This window comes from Podarcis bocagei (genome assembly GCF_964188305.1).
Source record: "Podarcis bocagei genome assembly, chromosome: 1".
Taxonomy (NCBI): Eukaryota; Metazoa; Chordata; class Lepidosauria; order Squamata; family Lacertidae; genus Podarcis; species Podarcis bocagei.
The window spans coordinates 10,776,003-10,796,970 of NC_138125.1; the positions used below are offsets into that span (position 1 = coordinate 10,776,003).

At 46.8% G+C, this 20,968-nt stretch overlaps 1 protein-coding gene across 3 annotated transcripts; it reads right to left on the reverse strand.

The window, feature by feature from the left end:
- Positions 1-1,041: 1,041 nt before the first annotated feature.
- Positions 1,042-15,929, reverse strand: GPHB5 (glycoprotein hormone subunit beta 5). Of its 3 annotated transcripts, none has more exons than XM_081194802.1 (3): positions 15,840-15,929; positions 5,638-5,842; positions 1,042-2,115 (listed from the first exon to the last, which is right to left on the reverse strand). In XM_081194802.1, exons 2-3 carry the CDS (start codon positions 5,839-5,841, stop codon positions 1,927-1,929), a joined length of 393 nt encoding a protein of 130 aa, XP_081050928.1. In that variant the 5' UTR covers position 5,842; positions 15,840-15,929; the 3' UTR covers positions 1,042-1,926. The 3 variants fall into 3 exon arrangements, with proteins under 3 accessions (XP_081050928.1, XP_081050927.1, XP_081050926.1); XM_081194801.1 differs by lacking the exon at positions 15,840-15,929 and adding an exon at positions 14,873-15,773; XM_081194800.1 differs by lacking the exon at positions 15,840-15,929 and adding an exon at positions 6,237-6,508.
- Between the last annotated feature and the right edge of the window lie 5,039 nt (positions 15,930-20,968).

Here is a 20,968-nt window from a genome sequence, read left to right on the forward strand (position 1 = left end):
CGAAATTAAAAGACGCCTGCTTCTTGGGAGAAAAGCAATGACAAACCTAGACAACATCTTAAAAAGTAGAGACATCACCTTGCCAACAAAGGTCTGTATAGTTAAAGCTATGGTTTTCCCAGTAGTTATGTATGGAAGTGAGAGCTGGACCATAAAGAAGGCTGATCGCCGAAGAATTGATGCTTTTGAATTCTGGTGCTGGAGGAGACTCTTGAGAGTCCCACGGACTGCAAGAAGATCCAACCTATCCATTCTGAAGGAAATCAGCCCTGAGAGCTCCCTGGAAGGACAGATCCTGAAGCTGAGACTCCACTACTTTGGCCACCTCATGAGAAGAGAAGACTCCCTGGAAAAGACCCTGATGCTGGGAAAGATGGAGGGCACAAGGAGAAGGGGACGGCAGAGGATGAGATGGTTGGACAGTGTTCTCGAAGCTACCAGCATGAGTTTGATCAAACTGCGGGAGGCAGTGGAAGACAGGAGTGCCTGGCGTGCTCTGGTCCATGGGGTCACGAAGAGTCGGACACGACTAAACGACTAAACAACAACAAGATGGGGTATGCCATTTGTGTACAACAGTGGTGGAGAACCCTTTTGGTTCAGTGGGCCAGATCTTTATCTCCCCCACCTTCTGGTCAGCTTTTGCAGGGTGGGTGGGACCAACACCCCTCAACCAGCCGGCATCATGATGACATCAGGCAACTGCTAGATTGGCAGCCCCCCCCCCACCTGTCAAAGGTGACTCACGAGAGTGGCACACCCCTCACAGGAAATGCACTGGTGAAGCAGCACCCAGAACGATTGAACCCCTGCCTCAAACACCCGGTGATGGCACCCAGCTGATAGGGAAATGGCCTATCATGATTTGTTTGCTTTCTCGTTTTTCTTTTGGATCTTCAAGGTGCAATTTAATCAGTTTAGCACCACGTTAAAATTCCACTGCAAAGAAGGACAATGAGTCACTGCACACAACGGCTATCATACCGTGATTTCATTTTATTATTATTATTATTATCATTATTAAGAACACAGATGGATTTGCAGATCATATGAGACCAGGTACAGTCATTGAAACAGTCACCGAGCAAGAGATAGAAATCAAAAGGGTTTTGTTTGTAACTAACTGCAGTCAGGGACCTATTATTTCCTCCCAGTTGCAGAGAAGATTCCACCCCACAATTTAAACAGGGAAAACAGCAGTGTTTAATAAATAATGCAGGGTGGTTTTTTTTAAGGAACGGTAAGGCAGTTCTGGGTTTAGGAAAACTCCGAACCCAGAGGAAAACCCGTTCTACTTGGGCAAAGCTGAACGCACAACAATGCATGCTGGTGCTGACTTGGAGAATAGCGTATGAGAAGGTCTGTAGAGTTAGTTCCTATACCATGGAGCTGCCTTTTTTGGGGAAGGACTGTGGCTTAGGGGCAGAGCATATCTTTTGTGTGCATAAGGCCCGGGTTCGAATCCTGCAGCTTCCCAGGCTGGAAAATACCCTCTGCCTGAAACCAAGTCAAACCAGCTTTTCCCCTCAAACTTGGGTCTCTAGCTGTTGTAAGACTACAGCTCCCATCATCCCTGACTGCTGGTCCTGGTAGCTAGGGAGGATGGGAGTTGTAGTCCACCAAGAGCCAGAGACCCAAGATTGAGAAAAACTGCAATAAGTAGACAATACTGAGCTCAATGGCCCGATTCAGTATAAGGCAGCTGCCAATCTTCCTGTATGTGCTGGTGACGGTTTCTAAAGCCTCAACTACGTGGCTATATGAAATCTCTAAATAAGGGCCAATGGGGGGAGGGAAGAGAAATTTCAGAGCCAAGCAACTACATTCCACCCTGATTCGCAGCGCCACCATTGCCCTACTGCCGGTTTTCGCCAGCAGCAGGATTGAGCCCTCGGAAGGTTGCGCTTCAGCCATTGTGCCAAGGGCTCAGGCGGTCTCGCATTCCGTGGTTTCGGTGAGGCACATGCTGCAATCACACCGAATGGCCTTGAGGTACGTGTAGAATGGGCTGACATTGGCCGCACAGTTTGGCAGCTTCACCGTCTCCAGCTTGGTCTCGTTGTAAGTGCAGACGCGGTGGTGAGCTTCGATGTAAGGGGGTTTCAGCACAGGTTTCTGGCCACAAGGGAGGCAAAGAGAGAGAGAGAAGGAAGAGAGAGGGAGAGAGGAGATGTTAGGCTAAGCATGGCTGTATGGACATACGCCACTGTCTTTGGAGCAAGCTTGTTTTCTCCTGCTCCAGAGGGTAGGACCCAAACTAATGTCTTCAGCTTACACAAAAGGAGATTCCGAATAATAATAATAATAATAATAATAATAATAATAATAATAATAATAGTTGTTGTTGTTGTTAGAATTTTATTATTACGGTCACAGACCAGTTCCGGGTCACTTACAATATCAGGGAAATCATAAAACGCAACAGGAATACATTGAATTGCAATTGGGTATAACAGAGACAATTCAGATATAGCGGCAGTTTCAAAAATATATTAAATCTTGATCACTAAAATATAACCTAAAATTATCATTTAAAACCTTGATCATTTTGGTAGTACAGCTTGTTCCCTAAGTTTTATGGCAGTCGGACAGAATTTGGCCACCCTTAGCGTAATCTCTAGATCCTTGTCCTCTACCAGGAGTTATTTATTTATTTATTTATTTATTCATACATACATACATACATACATACCCTGCACATATGGCTGGGTTTCCCCAGCCACTCTGGGCTGCTCCCAACAGAATAATAAAAACACGCTAAAACATCAAACATTAAAAACTTCCCTAAACAGGGTTGCTTTCAGTTGTCTTCTAAAAGTCAGGTAGTTGTTTATTTCCTTGACATCCGACAAGAGGGCGTTCCACAGGGCGGGCGCCACCACCGAGAAGGCCCTCTGCCTGGTTCCCTGTAACCTCGCTTCTCGCAGTGAGGGAACTGCCAGAAGGCCCTCAGAGCTGGACCTCAGTGTCTGGCCTGAGCATCAGGAAGAACTGAGCCGTGCAGCAGTGAAATGGACTCCTGTGTTTCGATTCTATAAACGTTTAATTGTTCTAAATTGTTTTTGCTCTGAATTTTTTTAGTTGTTCCTATATTATCTGTAGGCCGCCTTGAATCACTGTCAGGGAAAGAAGCAGGGTAGAAATAAATTACATAATAGTCATAGTTTCTGAAGGGCTGTCATGGAAGATGGAGCAAGATTGTTTTCTGCTGCTCTGGAGGGTAGGACATGAACCAGCGGCTTCAACTTACAGGAAAGGAGATTCCGACTAAACATCAGGAAGAACTTTCTGACAGAGTCAGAGCTGTTGGACAGTGGAACGGTCTGCCTCAGGAGGTTGTGGCCTCTCCTTCCTTGGAGGTTTCAAAGCAGAGACTGGATGGCCATCTGTCATGGATGCTTTAGCTGAGATTCATCTGCATTGTCAGAGATTGGATCCTCAAGGTCCCTTCCAACTCTACAGTTCTATGAGTCTATGAAATAAGTTTGTCCTCAGCATTCACCAAAACCTGCATATAGTGAAGGTGTCAGATATGCTAGACTGGTGACTGGGAGCGTCCACCGAGATCACATAACATCGGTCTTGAAAGACCTACATTGGCTCCCAGTACGTTTCCAAGCACAATTAAAAGTGTTGGTGCTGACCTTTAAAGCCCTAAACAGCCTCGGTCCAGTATAGCTGAAGGAGCGTCTCCACCCCCATCGTTCTGCCTGGACACTGAGGTCCAGCACCGAGGGCCTTCTGGCGGTTCCCTCGCTGAGAGAAGGGAGGTTACAGGGAACCAGACAGAGGGCCTTTTTGGTAGTGGCACCCGCCCTGTGGAACGCCCTCCCACCAGATGTCAAAGAGAACAACAACTACCAGACTTTTAGAAGACATCTGAAGGCAGCGCTGTTTAGGGAAGCGTTTAATGTTTGATGCAGTACTGTATTTTAATATTTTGTTGGGAGCCGCCCAGAGTGGCTGGGGAAGCCCAGCCAGATGGGTGGGGTATAAATAATAAATTATTATTATATATTATTATATGTTGAGAGGGAGTTTCACAACTTAGTGGCTGCCACAGGAGATGTCCTCTCCTGGGCTACAGCCACCCTCAGCTTCTGAGACCGGTGGAACATGTAAGAGGGCCTCCTCTGTCAGTCTTAACACCCAGGAAGATCTGTAGAGAAGGAGGTGATCTTTCAGGGACTTGGGACTTGTGGGCTTTCCAGATCATAGCCAGTCCTTTGAATTTCCTCAGTGGGAAAAGTGAGAATGAAAGCATTTATTTCTCCATCACAAGATTTTATACACAAACACACACACACGTGGGGCATCAGGCTCAGAGCTCCTGGTATGTAAAATGAAAAGGAGTCTAAAATTAGTCACAACCTTGTTCTGCTTAATGTGCATGGACTTGCTTGCCCTGCTTTGTCACACCCACTCACAAACACCTAACAGCACAATTACCACAACTCTGAGGCAACCAAAATTAGAAGCAAACATATCACTGGGATATGGAATAAAAGGCATCCCCTGTGAGTCAGGGCTTAGTGCTTAAGCTGTAAGGAGCTTTCGAAATTATATAATGAGAGCATTAAGTAATTGCTTGAGAATATATTTTGCCATGCAACCACTAAGGCGTTCTTAAGAAGAAAGAGGTGGAAACCTGCCGTGTGGAATTTTTAAACAAGTGGCTCTCATTAGAGATGCAGCCCCACTGCAAATATGCAATATTCGGTGATGTCAGCTATTTGTGTGTCAGAACAAGCCGTTAAAAACCTCTGGAAAGTTACAAAGTAAGGATGGTAGACAAATTCTGTTCAGTTCACACTTAATGGTAAACCAACCAAATCGGCACTTTCCAGAATAATATGTGAACCAAATCACAGCCCTCTCTCAAAATTCTCGCCCCTCCAAATTTTTCAGTTCAGTTCTACAGCCAAGTGATATGTGCAAAATTGCACACACTGTGGTAAAGTGTGCATGAAAAATTGCATATATTCATGAAAATTAACTCAAAAAATGTGTATGTTAGGCAAAAATGCATATCAAAATGTGTATGTGAAAAGAAATTGGCACTAAAATGCTAGTGGATTTTAATGAGTACCTTTAAAATATTTGTTTGCTTTATTAAATTCGTATACTGCCCTCCATCCGAAGATCACAGGGCAGTTCGCAACATAAAAATGCAAAATGGAAACACAAAATACATAATAAAGCAAAAGCAAAGCAACCAGTAATGATGTGGAAATATGGAGAAGAAAAATAAGAAACTGAGGAATACTGAAATGGACCAATTTGCCCAGACCAAATTACAAGTATTGTGTCCGTGTGTCCTTTATTACAGAGGATAGTCCCCTGTTTGAAGGAATGTCCAGACCAAGTCCAGATTAAAGATAAAGAACCCTCAAAAGAGAGAGTGTATCATGGAAGGCCATTGTTATTTTGAGGAGCTTTTAAGTGGGGAACAACAAGTCTCCTTATGGCATTTATGGTGCCTCCCCTTTCATCCCCTAACTCTAGTGCAGGAGGAAGGTCTGTGGTTCAGTGGTACAGCATCTGCACACAGAAGATGCCAGCTTTGATCCTCAGCATCTCTAGGTAGGGCTGGGAAAGAGCCCTTCTCCAAACCCCTTGGGAGCCCCTGCCACTCACCTCCCAAGTCTGACAACGGCCCCAGCAGGAGTCTGTCGTAATTCGCATCGCCTTGCAGCCAGGCTTCTTGGCCAGGAAAGTGAACTCACGCACGGCACAACCAGTGAACGTTTGAAGGTTGATGCTGCGGGGCTTGGGGGCACCTGCCCAGCTGGCCAGGATGAAGAGAAGCAGTGAGCCTTGGACCACGGATGGGAGCTTCATTCTGTGAGGGAAACAGCAAAGACAGGGACTTGTTAAAGAAGCTCGCTAGGGGCATGTTCTGCATCAGAACTGGGCCTTGCCAATGACTTTGGACTCCAATTCCCATAATCCACAGCCAGCATGGCCAGCAGTTGAGGATGATAGGCATTGTAGGCCAACAACATCTGGAAGACCCACCCCATCCTTCTTCTGCATAATCAAGATCCCACCTTGAGGTCCTTAGACCAAGTTACTTCAACCACATGTTACTGCTGATATCTTGGACCTTTGTCTCATTACAATGACCTCTTTCTGATGGCTTGTTTTTTTGTGAACAGTTTTGCCAGTGCTGAAAAACAGCTCCTCATCTGGGTGATTTATTTATTTTTTGGCAGCCAGCAAGAAAGTTCACTTACACATTGATATGGTCTTCCATCACCCTCATTTGCCCTCAGTGGTATCAATAGATGACAATATCAAACTGCCCTGGGGGTTATTTGAAGGCTGGAGGAGAAATAGCTAATGTAAATAAACAGTACATGAATCGTGCAGCCAAGTCTGGCTATAATTGGCTATGCTTTTATTCACTGATATCTGAGAATAACATCATGTTATATCATCCCATCCATCTCCACTACATGGGATCATTCATGTGCCTTGTTCAAGAAGGAGGAAGGTGGAATTTGGAAAATCAATAAAAATTAATTGGCAAAATAAAAATGGAAAATCAATAAAAATTAATTGGCAAAATAAAAATGGAAAATCAATAAAAATTAATTGGCAAATAGTTGGAAGGTGGAAGAAGACAGGTGAGGCACCACCCTAAAATGATGTTGAAGGGTCAGGTCATCAACTATGTAAAATAAATAAAACAAAAGTTGAGAATTTTCACTACAGTGGTGCCCCGCAAGACGAATGCCTCACAAGACTTAAAACCCGCTAGACGAAAGGGTTTTCCGTTTTGGAGGTGCTTCACAAAACGAATTTCCTATGGGCTTGCTTCGCAAGACGACAATGCCTTGTGAGTTCCTGCGGGGTTTTTTTCCTCCCCCCCCCCTTTTTCTAAGCCGCTAAGCCGCTAAAAGCCGCTAAAAGCGCTAATCCGCTAATCCGTCAATGGGCTTGCTTCGCAAGACGAAAAAACCGCTAGACGAAGAGAATCACAGAACGGATTCTTTTCGTCTTGCGAGGCACCACTGTACTTGAAAAGCCTTTGTTCTGCTGGAAATGATTGTTTCAATCCCAAACAGGAATTATTAAACATTTGGTGCCCCCTCCCATTTTATAGCCCTTTCAGTTTTGCATTTCAAAAGACGTTTCCAGTGTGGGGAAATTCAACATCTCTCTGGCTGCATGTGTGAGGCTGAAAACCCTCTAGCCAGTTTCTACCTGAAAGTGGGACTTGCATGTGTAGAGTTGTTCTGTTAGGCTGTATCCTTAGAAGAAATTCATACTAGTTTTACACCAATTTTATCCTCAGTGCTTCTCCAACCCCCAAATGAATGCTGGGAACTGTAGTCTGGTGAGATGAGAATTCTGTATCAGAGATCCATAACCCTTATGTCAAAGAACTACACTTCCCAAGATTCTCAAGGAAGAGAGAAAGCCTGTTTCAGTATTTTAGGACAAAGCACAGAAATACCTGTAGGGAAACACAAGATTTAGTTTTCCATAACGGGGCAGGGGGAAGACTTGCCTAATACAGAAGTCTTGACAAAATATAAAACCTAGTCTTGGAGCAGGAGATTTCTCTTCCAGGACAGTAAAATACAGGCTTATTAGCAGCCATTACTATGTTGTTAATAATGCTCATTTTATCCTTGTAACAACCCAGGAATGGAAGGAGGGAGGGGCGGTGGGTTTATGGGTAGTGATGTATGGAAGTGAGAGCTGGTCCATAAAGAAGGCTGATCACCGAAGAATTGATGCTTTTGAATTATGGTGCTGGAGGAGACTCTTGACTTGCATGGACTGCAAGAAGATCAAACCTATCCATTCTTAAGAAAATCAGCCCCAAGTGCTCACTGGAAGGACAGATCCTGAAGCTGAGGCTCCAATACTTTGGCCACCTCATGAGAAGAGAAGACTCCCTGGAAAAGACCCTGATGTTGGGAAAGATGGAGGGCACAAGGAGAAGGGGACGACAGAGGACGAGATGGTTGGATAGTGTTCTCGAAGCGACCAGCATGAGTCTGACCAAACTGTGGGAGGCAGTGGAAGACAGGAGTGCCTGGCGTGCTCTGGTCCATAGGGTCACGAAGAGTCGGACAAGACTAAACAACTAAACAACAACAACATCAAAGGCCTTGGTAAGGCCTTGAGCTCAGGTCTCCCCATTCCAAGTCCAAAACTCTAAGCCAGCAGTAGCCTTCAGGGTTGCCATATTTCAAAAAATAAAAACACCCTGGAAGTTGCTGAGCTTTTTTTTATTTTTTAGACAAACCCCACGGATCCCTAAGATCCAGAAAAAGAACCACCTCTCGGAAATTCCCCTTTGAAATTCTGGAAATGTCCAGTAAATTCCGGACATATGGCAGTCCTAGTTATAGTTTTATTATTAAAGATGCTCACTTTCCATATTCTTTTACTTTTATATGAATCCAGACAATATGGAAGTCCTAGAAGGACACTGTTGCTTTGGGAAAGGGAAATCTGTCTGTGGGTTATGGGTTGGTTTTGCTCCTGTTTGGTGTACTAGCGAAGCTGGGAGATTAGATAGATAGATAGATAGATAGATAGATAGATAGATAGATAGATAGATATAGATAGATAGATAGATAGTGTGAGGGTTTGATTAGCTGCTTGTGCGTGAAAACGTGCTCCCTCAGAGTTTGTGCGCCCCCACAAACCTCCGTGTGTGACGGAGCTCCTCAGACATGTCTGCTCTAGTCACTAGTAGAGTCCGACAGTGGCTGTCTGCGGAAGCGTTTCCAGCAAAGAAGTTCCTTAACGGAAACGCGTCTCCTGGACTCACGGCGTGACAGTTTCCTGCGAGGTATGGGTCTCCCTATGGGAGACTCCGATACCTCCCCACTGTTCTCGCTGGAAGCCTCCCTGAGCCCTCCCTCCTGCTCGCATTCCCTCAGAGACCCACTCCTCCCCCTGCTGGTCCCTGCTTCAGCAGTTGAGTCTCTTTCATCCTGCCTGAGTCCCTCCACCACCTGATGCTCTGATGGCAGTTCCCTGACATCCACCTCCCCTCCAGGGCCCCCCTCACCCCCTCCCAATTCCTCCCCCCTGGGAGGTGAAGGGCTAAAACCCCGAAACGAATCTTCCTCATCTTCTGACGTCTCGAACAATTCTCTCCATCGATCGTCGTCCTGGCCAGCTGAATCCTCCTCCTCTTCAGAATCTGGGAACCCCTCCAACTCCTCTTCCTCGTCGGTGGTGGCAAAGTATTCCCTTCGGAACCTCGCTACAGGCTGAGGTTTACGTGGGAACCTCTGATGAAAAGTCTCTATTAAAACCTCGTCATTGACATCCTCTGCCCTAACCCAGGTGTTTTCCGACTCCGGTTCCCCTTCCCACATTACCAAATACTCTACTTGATCTCCCTTCCACCTGGAATCGAGGATCTCCGCTACATGGTAGCTGTGTTCCTTCTCCTCCATTGCTGGTCCCCTAGTGACCCTCCCCTCACTGTCTCCTCTATACGGTGACAGCAACGACCTGTGAAAAACTGGGTGCAGCTTCATGTGGTTCGGTAACCGGAGCCTGAAAGCCACTGGATTGACCTGCTGTATGACTTCAAACGGACCCAGCCTTTTGGGTCTTAATTTCTTACAACCTCCTTTGAATGGCAACCCTTGGGTTGACAGCCACACCTGGTCCCCCACCCTGATGCTTTCACCTTCCCTTCTGTTTTTGTCTGCTTGCCTCTTATATTCCTCCTTAGCCCTGTTTAAGTTGAGTTGGAGCTGGCGATGGATCGCTTCCATTTCTTCCACGAACTGTTCTGCAGCTGGAACGCTCCAGTTCTCCCCCTCCCCCCCTGGGAAGGCTCTGGGATGGCACCCGTGATTAGCCAAAAAGGGGCTCATCCCCGTGGACACGTTCTCTGCATTGTTGTAGGCAAATTCTGCCAACGCCAGCTTCTCCACCCAATCATTCTCTCTGTCATTAACATAACACCTCAAATATTGTTGGAGAACCCCATTAGCTCTTTCCGCCTGCCCGTTGGTTTCAGGATGACGGGCCGTCGAGAAATTAACCTCTACATGCAGTAAGCTCATGAGCTTCCTCCAGAACCTGGAAGTAAATTGTTTCCCTCGGTCTGAAACCACCCTCAAGGGGGCGCCATGCAACCTAAACACATTCTCTACAAACAATTTGGCGGTTTCTTCTGCTGTAACCGCATGTGAGCAGGCTATGAAGTGGGCCATTTTAGTTAACAGGTCTACTACAACCATGATGGCTGTTTTCCCTCTAGACCTTGGCAGATCAGTCATGAAATCTATTGCCACTGCTTCCCACGGTCTCTCAGGTGTGGGCAGTGGTTCTAATAAACCAGCCGGCGCCTGCCTCTCCCCCTTGGCTCTTTGGCATTGTTCACACCCTCTCACATACTCCCGCACATCTTCCCTGACCTTGGGCCACCAAAATTCCCTGGTAACCAGCCACATGGTTTTGTGTTGCCCAAAGTGCCCTGCTGTGGGGCTATCGTGCAGCTGCTTGAGTACTTTCTCCCTCAATTCCCCTTCAGGTATATATAACGCTCCCTTATAATACAATGCCCCATTTCTCTCCTCAAAACCACCGGGTTTGTCTTCCTCCCCTCTGAGATCCCTGAGTTTCCCCTGGGCGTATGCATCCTGCACCGTACCCTCTACCAATTCCCTTTGCCCCACCAAAGTCGCCCCACACACCCAGCGGTCCTCTGGAATGATATGGGTTTCTTCGGGTGCTCCCTCCCCCTCCAAATATTCAGGCTTGCGTGAGAGAGCGTCCGCCCTAACATTCTCTGGGCCTGGCACATAACAAATCTCAAAGTTAAATTTGGAGAACTCTTGGGCCCATCTCAACTGCCTTTGGTTGAGCACTCGCGCCGTTCTCCAGTACTCTAGATTTTTATGGTCCGTGCACACTTGCACTTTATGTTGTGCACCAACTAGCAGATGCCTCCATCTCCGGAACGCCTCATGAATAGCAAGCAGTTCTCGGTCGTACACCGTGTAGTTCCTCTCGGATTTGTTCAGCTTCCGCGAGAAGAAGGCACACGGACGCCACTCCGACTCCTCCTTCCCCGGCTGCAGAAGAAGCACCGCCCCTATGGCTCTGTCAGATGCGTCTGTTTCAACCCTTAGCTTCTTTCGTAAATCCACATGCAGAAGTTGTTCTTCAGAGGCGAAGGCCCTTTTCAGTTCCTCAAACGCTCGCCCCGCCTCCGCCGTCCATACAAACTTCTTCTTACTGCTGAGACAGTCAGTGATGGGCGCCGTCAGATGGGCGAAGTTGCGGATGAACTTACGATAAAAGTTTCCAAACCCTAGGAACCTCTGCACATCCTTCTTGGTTTTGGGTGTTTTCCATTCCAGCACTGCCTGTACCTTGCCGGGATCCATGGCCAATCCCTTGTCTGACAGGCGGTACCCCAGGAATTCCACCTCCTTGGTATGGAACCGACACTTCTCCAGTTTGACCCACAGCCTGTTGGCTTGCAGTCTGCTCAACACTTCTCTGACGTCTCTCACATGTTGCTCCTCATTCTCAGAATACACCAACACATCATCTAGAAAGGCAACGCAATTCTTGTAGAGCAAAGGGCCCAGCACGTGGTTCATAAAAGATTGAAAACACGCGGAGCCTGCTTGTAATCCAAATGGCATAACGAGGTATTCAAACGCCCCCAAAGGGGTAAACATGGTGGTTTTCCATTCATCCCCTTTCCTTATGCGTATCAGGTTGTACGCCCCCCTTAGATCCAGCTTTGTGAAAATCTTTCCCTTCCTCACCATGGTCAAAATATCATCAATTCTGGGCATAGGGAACGCCACCGGTTCAGTCACTGCATTCAGCCGCCTAAAATCACATACAAGTCTCGGCTTGTCTGCATTTTTTTTGTCCACAAAGAACACTGGGCTCCCCCCTGCTGCTTTGGACTCTCTGATGAAGCCTCTCTTCAGGTTCTTGTCAATGAACCCTCGCAACTCCTGCATTTCCCTGTCTGACATGGCATACAACTTGCCCACGGGAAGCTGTGCTCCAGGGAGTAAATTGATCTGACAATCAAAGGGTCTATGAGGTGGTAGTTGGTCAGCTTCCTTCTCGCTGAACACGTCGCTGAGATCTGCATACTGTGGTGGTACCTTCACCTTCCCCATTACTTCAGTCCCTGCTAGGGTGGCTTGGGCCCCTACTGAACCCTTCTCCCCTTTGCAGTGTTCTAGGCAATGTGCTGAACCAAAGGACACCACTCTTTGATGCCAGCCAACCAGCGGATCATGTAGAGCTAGCCAGCTCATTCCCAAAATAATGGGAGCGCCTCCCAGGGTGGCCACATTAAACGCTATCAGTTCTGTGTGCCTTGCCACCCTCATTATCATTGGGACAGTCTGCAAGCGGACTCCTCCTCCCAACAACTCCCTGCCATCAATCGTGGTCACCTGCAGGGGGTTGCTTAAAGGGATGGTCTGTATCTGGTGTTCAGCAGCAAACTCCTTGCTCATAAAATTGCAGGAGCTGCCTGAGTCCAATAGCGCCTTTATTTTTAGGGGGTGCCCATTCTGCAGCTCTAGCGACACTTCAATCACTAGAGCAGGTCGAGGAGCTTCTGGCACGGGCACTTTCACTGCTCTTTGGCCTGGCTGCAGTGCCCCAATTGTGGCAACCAGGCGTTGGCTTTTACCTGCTCCGCTCCCCCTTCTTCTCCCCCCTCAACAGCTCCCACCATCCCTTGCCATTCCTTCCTCTGGGGGCAGACTCTGGCAAAGTGGCCTGGCTGTTGGCAGAGATAGCATTTCCGGGGGCCCTTTCCCTCCTTCTTAGCTCCCTCGCTGTTTTTTGAAAATGCGCGCGCGCGCGCTGTTCCGATTTCCATCGGCTCTGCCGGCGGGAAAGCTGGCTCAGGAATGTCTGGAATGCGGAACTCCTTCCAACGTTCCCCTCTCCCTTCCCGCCTCTCCAAGGCTCTTGCCTCCTGCCGCGCTCCTATGGTCAGCGCAGATTTGGTCAGCTGATCCATAGACTCCGCCCTGGGGCTCCGTGCCAGCTCGTCTTTCACCCCCGAAGAAAGACCTTCTTCAAATAGCATTTGAACGGGTGCCGCCGATAAATCCCAACTCAGTCTGTGAATCAGCATGGTAAACTCAGTCCAATATTCACGGACAGATCGACTCCCCTGCTTACAAGCCATTAGCTGTCTGCGCACCACCCCTTCCTCAATATCGCTGGAAAACATGATATCCATTGCACGAAAGAACTTCATTGTGTCCTTTAGTATGTCATTGTGCGTTGCCATTAGGGGTCGCACCCAGTCTCTAGCCCCTTTCTCAAGATGCCCAATTACAAAAGCAACTCGCGATTCCTCATCAGGGAACTCATCGAACTGCACATTAAGGGCATATTGCATCTCTGTCCTAAAAGCATGGTAGTCCTTGGGGTCCCCCCCAAATTTCTGCACCAATCCTGGTACCTTTCTGGGGAATTGAGTGGCTCTCCCCTTCTTGTCTGCATCCTGAGCCCTTCTCTCCTCCAGCCTCGCCGTCTGCAGGGCCAGTTGAACCTCCAACGCTCGGTATCTATCTTCCAAGCTTGGACCAACTCCAGCCCCTGCTCCTCCGGTTCCGGTTGGTTCGCTCATGATGCCTTCTCTTGCACAGGCAGCGTACAAAGACTGTCGGACTGCTGTGAGGGTTTGATTAGCTGCTTGTGCGTGAAAACGTGCTCCCTCAGAGTTTGTGCGCCCCCACAAACCTCCGTGTGTGACGGAGCTCCTCAGACATGTCTGCTCTAGTCACTAGTAGAGTCCGACAGTGGCTGTCTGCGGAAGCGTTTCCAGCAAAGAAGTTCCTTAACGGAAACGCGTCTCCTGGACTCACGGCGTGACAGTTTCCTGCGAGGTATGGGTCTCCCTATGGGAGACTCCGATACCTCCCCACTGTTCTCGCTGGAAGCCTCCCTGAGCCCTCCCTCCTGCTCGCATTCCCTCAGAGACCCACTCCTCCCCCTGCTGGTCCCTGCTTCAGCAGTTGAGTCTCTTTCATCCTGCCTGAGTCCCTCCACCACCTGATGCTCTGATGGCAGTTCCCTGACAGATAGATAGATAGATAGATAGATAGATAGATAGATAGATAGATGATAGATAGATGATGATAGATAGATAGATAGATAGATAGATAGATAGATAGATAGATAGATAGATGATAGAACATGTTGCCTTTCTGAAGTTTTGTTGGACTACAAATCCCATCATCTCCTGCAAGGATGGCTAATGAACAGAGATGATGGAAGCTGTAGTCCAACAAAACTTCTGGAAGGCCACATGTTATCTATCTATCTATCATCTATCTATCTATCTATCTATCTGTCTATCTATCTATCTATCTATCTATCTATCTATCATCTATCATCTATCATCTATCATCTATCTATCTATCTATCTATCTATCTATCTATCTATATCTATCATCTATCTATCATCTTCCAGCTTCCAGATTCTCCATCACTGATATAAATATCTACCTACCTATCCATCTATGTATCTACCTGTGATGGGGAACCTGTGGCCCTCCAGATATTGTTGGACTACAATTCCCTTCATCCTTGATTATTGGTCATCCTGGCAAGGGTTGATGGGAGTTATAGTTCAGCATCATATCGAGGGATCCTGGTTCCCCATTCCTGTTTGAATATTTTTCCTGGTGCCCAGCTGGGACCCTTTTCCAAATATGAAAGCCGGGCCATTTTTCCCACCTCTCTTTAAAAGAAATAGACCCATTTCAATGAACCTTTCTGTGGCCACCGATTGCCTTCGTTCGCTGTTACCTCCTGGTTGCCTCTAGACCAGCTGCAAACAGTGACCTGCACCTTGCCGAAAGACAACAGACTCTCTTACCTAGCTTGAGGAATGCCCCTCGCTTCTCCAGCTGCGGTTCTGCAAGGCGGTCGCTTGCCAAAGGACGGGAGACGGCCTCCTCCTCTGTCAGTGTCAGCTCTTGCCAGAGCTCCTTGCCAGCTGCTACTAGGCTGCTTAATTGCTCAAATTTATAGAAAAGGCTGTGTCAGTCAAACCACAATGGAGGCAGATCCTTACTTGAACACGCAGCAGCATCAAAGGCGATGGGTTAGAAAAAGGAGCCTCTCATTCCCAGAGCTAAGTTCAGGGATATTGTGTGTGTTTTTTCCCCTCTCCCTAACATCACCCAAGTGGAACAAAAGGGAGCATCTTGGTGGGGCTGCAGGATCGTGGCAAGGAAAAAATGAGCAGGCCACTGGATCTCACCCCCGCCCTCCTTCGTGGCACTTTCCACCCCTTTGGCATTCAGAATGCTGCAAAGTCAGTCTCCCAGGTATCCGTTATCCCAGGGAAAGCAAGAGCTGAGCCAAATGCACAATAAGGAGAGGATCCACCAACAAAACCTTGAGTTAAATTTCACTGCCTTAGCTCCTTTGTTGTGTGAGTATGGAGGGGGGGGGGGTGGCCCGCACATTTCCTAATTCCGTGCAGTGATTATTGCAAGGTGTGCGTAACCATGTAAACTTTGCAAATCGCTAAGGAGTCAGCTGGCCCTTGGTTTTCTGTAAGCATGGACACTGCAGGTGTAAAAGAAGAAGAGAAAGTAAGAAAATGGTGCTGTATTTGGGGAAGTTTGCTTGCAATAAATGTGCATATTAGGCAAAATTGCACACCAAACCGTGAATATTGTGTGTGTGTGTGTGTGTGTGTGTGTGTGTGTGTGAGAGAGAGAGAGAGAGAGAGAGAGAGAGAGAGAGAGAGAGAGAGAGAGAGAGAGAGAGAGCGCAAACTAGTGTGGAAATGTGGCTAACTCAAATCACCTCCGGACTTGATTATTGTAACTCACTCTATGTGGGGCTGCCCTTGAGACGGACTCAGAAACTCCAGCGGGTGCAGAATGCCGTGGTGAGACTCTTTACAGGGTCCTCACCGCGGGATCACATTCACCCGGTGCTATACCAGCTGCACTGGCTCCCGGTGGAGTACAGGATCAGGTTCAAGGTGCTTGTTTTAACCTTTAAAGCCCTATATGGCCTAGGATCCTCGTACCTTCTGGTATGTCCCACAGAGGATCTTACAGTCTTCAAACAAAAACATCTTGGAGATCCTGGGCCACAGGGCCTCAACCAGAGCCAGGGCTTTTTCGGCCGTGGCCCCGGTCTGGTGGAACGCTCTGCCACAAGAGACTAGGGCCCTGCAGGACTTGACATCTTTCCGCAGGGCCTGCAGGACAGAGCTGTTCCACCAGGCCTTTGGCCAAGGCACAGTCTGACCCCCTCCTTTGGTAATCCTCATAGAACTCTAGCCCAATGGTTGCCATTAATATGATTCCGAATTGATTTTAGAATGAATTGATTTTAGAATGTATTTCAATTAATAGATTGTGATTTTATGTAAACTGTGTTACCTTTACTGTTGTTAGCCGCTCTGAGCCCGGCTTCGGCTGGGGAGGGTGGGATATAAATAAAATATTATTATTATTATTATTATTATTATTATTATTATTATTATTATTATTATTATCAGGCTGGGAAAATGATAAGTTAAGGAAAACCCAAAATTGGCCAGCTCATCCTTCTCTACCCAGTCCCCAAAGTGCCTCTTGGAGACATATCTATGACAAGGTAAAAGGCAATATGAAATGAAAGTTCTACTTGTTTTTCCTGTATAGTCAATCAGGCGTCGTCTGTTGTGTCCTGCAGGCTTATATAGTTCAGAAAAGGGTCACGCAAGACAACCAGATCAATGTCTACCAAAGTGTAGGAAGTCAAGGGGGAAGTCCCCTGTTTCCATCCATTCATATAAACTGTGGAAAAAGTTTTTTTTTGGGGGGGGGGTTGCACACATGCATGCACACAGAAACACCTGTCGCTGTTTATAAATGTTGCCCTGGCAATGGTGATGCTGAATGGCAGCCGTGTTGCCTGTGAGACATGACACATCTCTCCAAACACCAGCTTGTCCCTTGCCAGACGCTCATCTCACTGTTGATGGCCTCCCAGCCAGACAACCCATCACTGCCGCAACCACCTCACTCCTTGCACCACTTGGGTGGTTGACTAGCGCCAACACAATTAACCCTGAAGTTATAAACCGAATGGTCCCTGCTGTTACATTTCCTGCAGATTCAAAATTACACCATCAGTCAGAAAGCTATCTATTCCGACCTCTGGTCCAAACTCTGATGGTAAAGAGACCATCTGAAATTGTTTAACTAGTCCAGTGGTTTGTCATGAAATTCTACTCAATATTGATCCAGAGCATATTCCAACGTATACTTAGCAGAGTAAAAACTTAAATACGTTGCAGGATTCCCCAAAAATAGATCAGAGGCAGACATCTGAAGGCAGCCCTGTTTAGGGAAGCTTTTAATGTTTAATGTTTAATAGACTATTGTATTTTAATATTCTGTTGGAAGCCACCCAGAGTGGCTGGGGAAACCCAGCCAGATGGGTGGGGTATAAATTATTATTATTATTATTATTATTATTATTATTATTATTATTATTATTATTACTGTATTATATTTCATGCAGCAGAGCTTTACTGCTACTGAAGACAAATGAGCATAATGGTCACAAATCCAATACATTCAGGATTGGCACTGTCCATAAGAAATCCAGTTGCAGACGACTTAACTAAAACTTAAAATAACTTATAAGAAGTCTAAAACCTAACACTAAGCATGCTATGTACAGAACACCACACCAGAAGGAAGAGAGAGAGAAAGAGAAAAGTGAAAACCAGGCTCCTTCTGGCCTTACTTTTATGGTTGGCATGACTTTGACAGAAAAGAGAAAAGAGAACCAGTTTAAGCCAGCTCTACTTAAGCTTCTCTGAAGGAATAACCCAAACATCATGAACCTTCTGCTTGTTTCTTTCACACAGAAAAGCTTCCAGAACCCTCTTGAATTAATTAGAATAGGAAAGATCTCTACACATTAGATCAATACTTTCTGCACTAAGAAACACAAATGGACATGGTGTTCATCTAGTGTGCCCTGGGGTGCCTTGAATGATGGTCAGGGATGCCACGGGTAACACTGGCCTCAGTCCCTCTTTCTTTCTCTGATGCCCTCTTGCGTCTCTGACTCCCAAAGGCTTGCACAGCTGTTTGTTGCAGGATCCCTGGCTATATGCTCCACAGGCAAATGGTACCTCTGGTCAGGGGGTGCTGGTTGCCAGGAGCCGAGGCGGCCTCAGAGTAAGCAAGCAAGGAAGCCCAGCCAGCCAGTCCGCCAACCCTTGTTATTGGGAATGGATGGACAAGTCCCAGGCCCCTGCTGGTTCCCTCACTGCGAGAAGCGAGGTTCCAGGGAACCAGGCAGAGGGCCTTCTTGGTGGTGGCGCCCACCCTGTAGAACACCCTCCCGCCAGATATCAAGGAAATAAACAACTATCTGACTTTTAGAAGATATCTGAAGGCAACCCTGTTTAGGGAAATTTTTAATGTTTGATGTTTTATCATGTTTTTAATATTCTGTTGTGAGCCGCTCAGAGTAGCTGGGGAAACCCAGCCAGATGGGCAGGGTATAAATAATAAATTTGTTGTTGTTTTTGTTGTTGTTTAGTCGTTAAGTCGTGTCCAACTTTTCATGACCCCATGGATCAGAACACGCCAGGCACTCCTGTCTTCCACTGCCTCCTGCAGTTTGGTCAAACTCATGCTAGTAGCTTCGAGAACACTGTCCAACCATCTCGTCCCTTCTCCTTGTGTCCTCCATCTTTCCCAACATCAGGGTCTTTTCCAAGTAGTCTTCTCTTCTCATGAGGTGGCCAAAGTATTGGAGCCTCAGCTTCAGGATCTCTCCTTCCAGTGAGCACTCAGGGCTGATTTCCTTCAGAATGGATAGGTTGGATCTTCTTGCAATCCATGGGACTCTCATGAATCTCCTCCAGCACCATAATTCAAAAGCATCAATTCTTCAGTGATCAGCCTTCTTTATGGTCCAACTCTCACTTCCATACATCACTACTGGGAAAACCATAGCTTTAACTATACGGACCTAATTATTATTACTAATCAGTGGTGTTCTGTTTTCAAAGTCTCGTTCCCACCTGCAAATTCTCATGGATCCTTTACTGACCCTAGTGCTATTAAACTTGTCCTTAAATTATGTTTGGTCTGATTGGGTTGAGGATGCCCACCCTCATTAGGGGCTTAACCCTAGCCTTGCCCAGACATCACTCAGATTTATGCATGAAAGCAGAAAGTTTGAGTTCTTCATCCAGCAGCGAGGGCCAGGGCAGGCAACTTTGGTCATAGTGCCACATATGAATCTACTTCTGCATAAATCAGGAGTGATCCATGCCAGTAATCTGGGAATTTACTGCCATTTCTATGGATCAGGACCGTCTCATCTTTTAAATACGGAGAAGCACACACCCATCTTACTTTCTTTGAGAAACTCCTATATTCCACCTTGCTTTCCATTTCTTGTGGAAAGGCTCGTATGACAATGAAATGGTCTGAATCCCATAATCCCTTCCCTCTGGCTCAGAGACTGAAGTTGAAGCTTTACAACCATAGAGACTCTATATCTTATGTCATCGTTGGGTGGTTTGATTTTCCTATTGTTCCTGACCAGAAGGGTGGAAAAGAAAACCTCATTCTGACATGCTACTACATCCTTTAAAAAAAATAAATTAAAAAAACAAATGTTTCCAAGATTGCAAACTTTATTTATCACCAAGGCAATCAAAAAAAGCTTTTGGGGAGGGATGGGGAGCTGCCTGCCTCCCTGCCTGCTTGCTCCCAAGAGGAGAGAGAGTTGCAAGAAGTCAGAGTGTTTCCCTTAGCCTAAAATGCATGCAAAGAATGTGCTCGTGAACAAAACACAAGGTATAGTTGGGAGTGAAACCAATTCAACATCTGTGAAATTAACGCTGGTCACCTGTTCAAAGAAATCTCAGTAGTTTCATCCAACGGGTTTTAGGTGCTTAAATCTGCCTAAAAATTGCATACAGCTAAAGCATTTGTTGTTGTTTAGTCGTTTAGTCGTGTCTGACTCCTCGTGACCCCATGGACCAGAGCACGCCAGGCACTCCTCTCTTCCACTGCCTCCCGCAGTTTGGTCAAACTCATGCTGGTAGTTTCGAGAACACTCACTGTCCAACCATCTCGTCCTCTGTCATCCCCTTCTCCTTGTGCCCTCCATCTTTCCCAACATCAGGGTCTTTTCCAGGGAGTCTTCTGTTCTCATGAGGTGGCCAAAGTATTGGAGCCTCAGCTTCAGGATCTGTCCTTCCAGTGAGCACTCAGGGTTGATTTCCTTCAGAATGGAGAGGTTTGATCTTCTTGCAGTCCATTGGACTCTCAAGAGTCTCCTCCAGCACCATAATTCAAAAGCATCCATTCTTTGGCGACCAGCCTTCTTTATGGTCCAGCTTTCACTTCCATACATCACTACTGGGGAAAGCATAGCTTTAACTATACGGACCTTTGTTGGCAAGGTGATGTCTCTGCTTTTTAAGATGCTGTCTAGGTTTGTCATTGCTTGGGACTTATAGAATCATCGAATTGTAGAGTTGGAAGTAACCATAAAGGTTGACAAGTTCAACTTCCTGCACTGCAGGAATCACAGCTAAAGATGACCACAGATGCAGCGGTGTTCGAAGTTTTTCAAAGAGGGCCAGATTTGATGAAGGGAAGGGCCGTGAGGGCCAGCCAAAGGACCGACCATAGTTCTTGAGCTTAATTTAGGATCGAAGCTGTTGAGCTTTTTAGGGGGGTGTTAAGTTGTTGAGCTTTTTTTAGGGTTGAAGTTGTCGAGGGTTTTTTAGGATTTTACCCCAGGAAATAAACTGCCACAGGGGCCGGATTAGGCCCCTGAAACAGACTTGGACATGCCTGACAGATGACCATCCAACCTCTCTTTAAAAGCCTGAAATGCAGGAGAGCCCATTACCTTCTAAGGTGGTCTGTTCCACTGTTGAACAGCTCTTACCTTCAGAAAGTTCTTCCTGGTGTTTAGT

What these genes read in the sequence shown, in the direction of transcription:
- GPHB5 (XM_081194800.1), bottom strand. Translation starts at nt 6,265, where the DNA reads ATGAGGGTGATGGAAGACCATATCAATGT. An exon ending in ATGGAAGACCATATCAATGT is followed by an intron (nt 5,843 to 6,236) that starts GTAAGTGAACTT and finishes TTTCCCTCACAG; the next exon opens with AATGAAGCTCCCATCCGTGG. An exon ending in GCCGTTGTCAGACTTGGGAG is followed by an intron (nt 2,116 to 5,637) that starts GTGAGTGGCAGG and finishes CCTTGTGGCCAG; the next exon opens with AAACCTGTGCTGAAACCCCC.